This window comes from Candoia aspera, chromosome 6 (genome assembly GCF_035149785.1).
Source record: "Candoia aspera isolate rCanAsp1 chromosome 6, rCanAsp1.hap2, whole genome shotgun sequence".
Classification (NCBI taxonomy): domain Eukaryota; kingdom Metazoa; phylum Chordata; class Lepidosauria; order Squamata; family Boidae; genus Candoia; species Candoia aspera.
In genome coordinates, this window is record NC_086158.1 from 62,141,397 (window position 1) to 62,147,851 (window position 6,455).

At 35.7% G+C, this 6,455-nt stretch overlaps 1 protein-coding gene across 1 annotated transcript; it reads left to right on the forward strand.

Moving 5' to 3' along the window:
* The first annotated feature begins 3,530 nt into the window (after positions 1 to 3,530).
* On the forward strand, positions 3,531 to 5,922 carry LOC134500174 (deleted in malignant brain tumors 1 protein-like). Its single transcript, XM_063307312.1, has 2 exons — positions 3,531 to 3,917; positions 4,541 to 5,922. The coding sequence occupies exons 1-2, from the start codon at positions 3,631 to 3,633 to the stop codon at positions 4,809 to 4,811; spliced, it is 558 nt and encodes a 185-aa protein (XP_063163382.1). The 5' UTR covers positions 3,531 to 3,630; the 3' UTR covers positions 4,812 to 5,922.
* Positions 5,923 to 6,455: the final 533 nt, after the last annotated feature.

Genomic DNA, 6,455 nt, shown 5'->3' on the forward strand with positions numbered 1-6,455 from the left:
AAAATTCAGTCTGGCTTTCAAGACCGATATCAGCCCTTCAAGATAGGCCAGATCAGGACACCAGCTGGGACTATAGTGATATTGGCTATGGTAACAGGTTCTTGAGAGCCCTCCTTCCCTCTCAGACTACAAGGAATTAGGGAGGAGTCAATCTGAGCTTCTTCCTTACCTTTTTGAAGTTTCATGGAATTAGAGGATGCTTTTTTTTTTTATGTGACTGTCACTGTCATCTCTGTGGCTCTCCACAACAATTCATTTTCACATTTACTTGCAAGTTATTGGCCAGCTATCTGTTGATTCCATGAAACCTGGTCAATTTTGGTTTTTCTATCAGAAACTAAAGATACTTCTAGTGTAATGGGTAACAAGTCTGCATCTCAAGGCTTATTCAAATGTATTTCTATCCAGTGGGCATTTCTGATCATAACGTCACCTGCACGTGCTTCCCAAGTTCAGTTGACGGAGGACTGCAGCCATCTTTTTCTCCTTTCAGCCATTTAGATTTTCAAAAGTGAACCCCAACACCTTGAAATATCAGTCCAATTCAGACCGTTCGGAATTGGTGTAATCCGGTTTGGTTGTACCAGTTGACTCTCCAATAGCAGCATTTACTGTATTTCAGTGGAAGCCTGACCATAATCCAATCTCATATGCTTTTTATATGTCATTGGATGCAAGGAATGATCAGCATGTTTAATGCTAATTGTTTTTATTGTGTTCACAGAACCAAGCAGGCTTACTATGACACCAGCTTTGCTTACTATGACACCAGCTTCACTTACTACGACACCAGCTTCACTTACTACGACACCAGCTTCAACTACTAAGTATACTAGTAAGATATTGTCCTTTTCCACTGACATTCATTAGTTGATGAGCCGTAAAGAGTTAGGCCTGTCACTTGAGATCACAGTTAAATGTTAGTCAGGAAGAAGCCCCCAAATTTTCTGCAAGTACTGTGGCATGACGTTAGGAGGGTTTTAATCCGCTACGTGATGTGAATCGCCACGTTTACTTGCTTTGTTTTTTTATTTAACAAAATGGGCTTACCCCCTCCGTTTGGATCCAATCTGCAGCAGGGGTAGCAGAGGAAAGTTTTCCCTTGCTTTCCTTTCAAGACCTATTCGTGAGCTTGTGCTCTCACATTTCGTGTGTCCTCAGAGTGCCAGGTCCAGTATTTCATTCTCATTTGACTAGGGAGTAGATCCCTACCCTGCAAAGGATTGTATGCCTAAGATCTGAAAACCTTAGGCTATCACCACTCCTATGCCTAAAATCAAGCAAGAGCCATCGGTTCGTACCATTAGATAGCACAGCAGTCATGACCGTCATTTTGAGTAAGCTGCAGCATGAGCCGAATCAAATGGTTCTATTCGCAGACCCATGCTGCCATAATTGCTTAATAATTTAATGAATATTTGATTCCAAATCAGCTTTCCTCTTACTTAGATAAAGGGAAATCTCTCAGCTCTCTTTAAAACGGGACTCAGATAATGGACTTATTCGTTTTTCCTAAATGAGTCTACTTTTGACATTTAGAATGAGACATTCCACTAGAAGTGCAGCAGTCTGAACATCTATCTCAGCAGCCCCTGAAATCTTCAATTTCCCCTCAGCAAGTCCTGCATTTATTTCCTTGTTATAGTTCCCAGAGATATTAAAGCAGATTATCAGACCAATAGTATGTGATTCGTATAATGAATTTGACAGGTCACATCTAAAGTTCAGTACAGTACTTGCACATGACATTGGCCCAAGAACTATAGTTAAACATTTTGGTATTAGAAAAAGGTCTGTTGACTATTGTCAGGTTAACTGTCCAATCACCACTTGAGGAAGATGCTCACCTTTGTTGTGTTTTCACTTTCACAGTCTGTGTTACAGATTTAAGAAGTGTGTTGTTTTCCCTTTCTAGAATCTCGGTTCTGAAATATATTTTTAAGAATCTGAGGAGTCCTCGAATCAGATGTGCATAACCTACAGTATCTGGCCAAACTGTCCAGTACTGTCTTCTCCAACCTAGTGTGTTGGGACAATAGATTGAGGAAGGTTTCAGCTCTCCATTTCTCCTTTGACACAACTATGAAAAGATAGTTGTGAAGTTACATGCATATGAAATTGTGGCATGATAACACAGTTTATCTCTTAGTTCTGATAGGAACTTAATATATCTTGACAATACAATACTGCAGCTTGGTATTGTATTATGGACAACCTGATTCACCAAGAAGTGACGTCAGGTAGGGTTCATCTAATGCTATTTTGATAATCTAGATCGTGAGCACTTTTTAAAACCAATCGTCTAGTTTTCAGAGAGAAGGAGAAGTTGCCATCCTAGGTAAAATTATACAAATTACATCGAAACCAAACACAAATTAGTTGTGTTAATGCTTGTGATCTTCCATATCAGTTTAAAGATCCATGTGCATATAGATATTCTGAGAGTTCACTGGTCAGCTTCTTTCAGTGACATTGAGCACTCGCAGAACTGATCAAGTGATTCGGTGACTTGTATCATTGAACTGTGAAGTGATTGTCTTAAAGAAGAAAAACATTTAAATTGACTTATCTTTCCCAGATACCACAGATTTCTGAAAATAAGATGAAGTAATTTCATGATCGTTTCTGATAAACTTACTTTCCTGATATATGTATTTATTGATCTGGATGCTTCTACTCTCAGGGAAAGTGAAAAAGTCTCCTTTGCTGGCTAGGGTGAAGAGGTATTCCTTAATCAGTTGAAACTGATCCACAAGCAGGATCAAGAGTTCAAATAATGTTAATGCTTAGATGTATTTGCATTTTGCTTAAAGTTTCTCTGTGTTATCATCTAGGACTTTCATGCTCTGAAGGACACATGCGTGCATGGATCAGCATACATTATCTCAATTTACTTGGCTATAATGCAACACAAGTTTACATGAACGCTTTAGATAGTTCATGCTCATCTCGAATTATAGGAGGTTATATTTACTTTGCTATACCATTCGATGGTTGTAACACAAAGAGAAGGGTGAGAATTAATTGTTGTTGTTGTTGTTGTTGTTAAAACTGAATAATAATTATCTGCTTTGTCTCTCTTCTTGCCTTAACTATTGTTATAAGAAAATCAACTCTGGCTTTAATTATAAATTGAACTACTATTAGGCTTAACAACAACATGACATGTAAGTTTAAAGTTAATTTCAAATATTGGATTTAGAAGTTGTGCTTAATTTAAACACATTAACTGGACCCTATAAAAATTACAATTAAAATAAAAAAGAGAATTTTGAGAAGGAGAAAGAATTGATGTCCTTATGTCTCTGAGACTGACTCCCTATTTTATCAGCCCCAGTTGAGGAAAAGCCAGAGTTGTGACTGCATTGGCTGCTGAAATGTTTTGTATTGTGTAACGTGGCTTACGTTAACATGGCTTTTGTTATTATAATTCTGAAATATTAGTACTCTTTGAAATGATGATGCTTGATGGGTATTCTTAAAGCTACACTGTTCATTAATTTTTCTTTTTTCTGTGTCTTTTAGGTGAAAAATAATGACACTATAATTTATTACAATGTAATCAAGACTTACAACTCTGATTATATCATTACAAGAAAGAAAAACTTTCAACTTCATGTTTTGTGTGAAATGAAGCAGAGCACTGTTGTAGAGACAAAATTTATTGTTCGAAATGCAATTGACCTTACTCAAAAGCAAACTGGCCATTACAATGTGTGTCTGGCATTCTACTCATCAGGATCATTTGCCCATAAAATTACACAATCAACATACTATGTTTCACTCAACCAGAATTTATATCTTCAAGCTACTCTTCACAGTAGTGATGCAAACCTTGTACTATTTCTAGACACATGTATCACATCTCCAGATAGTAATGATTTTACAACCTTGTCCTATGACTTAATCAGAAGTGGGTAAGTGTGTATTAAATATGTAAGAACCATAACGCAAGTTGTGCCACAAAGAAATTGCTGTTATCTCAGCCACATAAATTCTAAGTTAGATTTCCGTCTTATGTCATGTTTCTTAAGACAGTATAGAAAGAACTGTGGGGCTCATCTGTAAACTATAATTACTCATTTTCAAACAAAACAATGCCATGTTGTGTTACTATCAAAGAATTCTTATATAAAAACTGGGGAGAATAAAGGGGCATTATGGAGTGGGCATGAAATATATACTGATGACTTGACCAAATTCCCTTTTCATTGTGGTCTATTTCATCACTTTGTACAAAAATATTCATTACTACAGGGCCATTGTCTTGCTATTACTTTATAGTCCTCTGTATTGACAACTGGAATTGTTATACAAATCTGGAAATGCTTTCACAAGCCCCAAATTTTGGTTTCATTTATTCCTTCTGATATCCCAATTATCATTGGTTTTCCCCATCATTCTCTACTACATTCCAGGATCATCAGAGTCTACCTACTGCAGAAATTTAGTAATTAGACACATCATTACAATGTAATAAAATATTGGAAGTAAACATCTAGGCATACCTGACACAACAATGTTTTCTTTTATTTTTCAGATGTGCACGAGATTCTTCTTATAGAAACCTGCGCTCACCAAGTAACAACGTAGTTCGTTTCCGATTCAACTCCTTTAAGTTCCTTAACAGGCACGATGCAGTTTATATGCAATGTATATTTGTAGTGTGTACGGCAAATGATCGTTCATCCCGATGCTACCAGGGATGTTCAAGTAGAAAAAAGAGAGATACAGATGAACTTCAGGAGAACGTAAATGTTATTGTGGGACCACTCAAGCTTCAGAAATATGTGAATGGAGTTCAAAAATAGTGTAATATTTCCATTTGACTATGTTTTCTGGTTATAATTATGAAAGCTAGATAGATACCAATAAAAATAATCATACCCATGTATCTCTATGGGGAAGATATCTCAAATCCATGGCTGAATATTATCTTAATTACAACCAACTAAAACACAATGAAATAATAACACAACTTTTTAAGTTGCTCAGAGTTCTTCATCAGGCAATATTAGGGGATGGGGAAGAAGAAGGTTAGTCTTAACAGCATTTTACATAGGTATTTTCTTTATTTTTATGGCTTTTTCCTAAGCAGTAAACTAAAACTAATAAATGGCCATGCAATCTACTGACACCAGCCTATCATGATAAACAGGCTGTTTAATTTAGTCAAGCACTTTATGCAAAAATGCCAAAGCCCTCTTGACGTTTGTGTTTGTCATGGTGTTTTGCCTTAAGAAAATGATTGTGAGTTGACCAATAACATATTCTAATTAAAACCATTAGTTCTATCCAAATAATTTTACTATTTGGTACTGGAAAGCAGCTAACTTTTAAATGTCTTATTCTCTACATGTTTTGTCATTCTCATTTGATTAAAGTCTGACCCAGAGTATATACCAATTCTGATAACCAACTTACACAGAAGTAATATGCAGCTGTATTTCATATACAAAGGATGCATACTAGCTGTATTTAATGGATACATCGTATAAATATATCATGTTACCGTAGTATCCCTTCTTGCTCTGAAAAGCAAAACAAGTACTTTAACCAACTACCTTTGAGAATAATTTTGGATTATTTTTCCTTCTCCTATGCCAATGCCACTTAAGTGGCAGCTTCTGCTGCAGAGAGATTGAATGGTACATTCAGACTTGGTCAGACTTTTAATACAAAGAATAATTTGCTGGAGGCTAAAGGTGTCATCAAAGTCCAACATGGGGACTGATAAACTAATGGGAAAAGGGATAATTTTTAAAGAACTCCTAAAGATGGATGTGCTACAAGAGTGAGGAGCTTTACGATTTCATGCTGTATATATGGATAGAAGAACTCTGTCATTAAATTAATCTCAAATTATAGGAAATTGTATTTTGCTTCCAGTACATTGCAATAAAACTGCTACATCTTTGCAAACTAAGAGTGAGTTTATTATTTTGGTGAAGGGGCAAGTACTTCCATAGAAAAAACATTTGACCTATGAATTCCTTTGCATTACTACACTTATTTTTATTTAAAGATTTCTGTCCAACTTTGGTCTCATAAAACAGTCCCTAAGGAAGATACAATATATGTTAAGGTTTAGAAGAAATTAAAACTGTCTTAAATAACATTTTACAATAAAAACTGTAAAAACCAGAAGAATATTTGTTTTAGGAAACCTAAAAATATCCACACCTTCAAAATAATAAAATACCATAAGTGTGCAAAAATGGTACAGGACAGAAGTCCCCATTACAAAGAACTTCAGATTAAAACAAAATCAGTGAAAAATTCAGAAGCCCAATTTGACCACAAGCCTTGGATGAAAGGATATATTTTGAATTGGAGACAAGCATCCATAATGTTAAGTGCCAACTGTAACAGAATAAGCAGGGAATTCCACAAGAAAGTGGAATTAGAAAGGCTTTTCTCAGGTGGCAGCATCAGATTTCTAGCAAATTAATAGT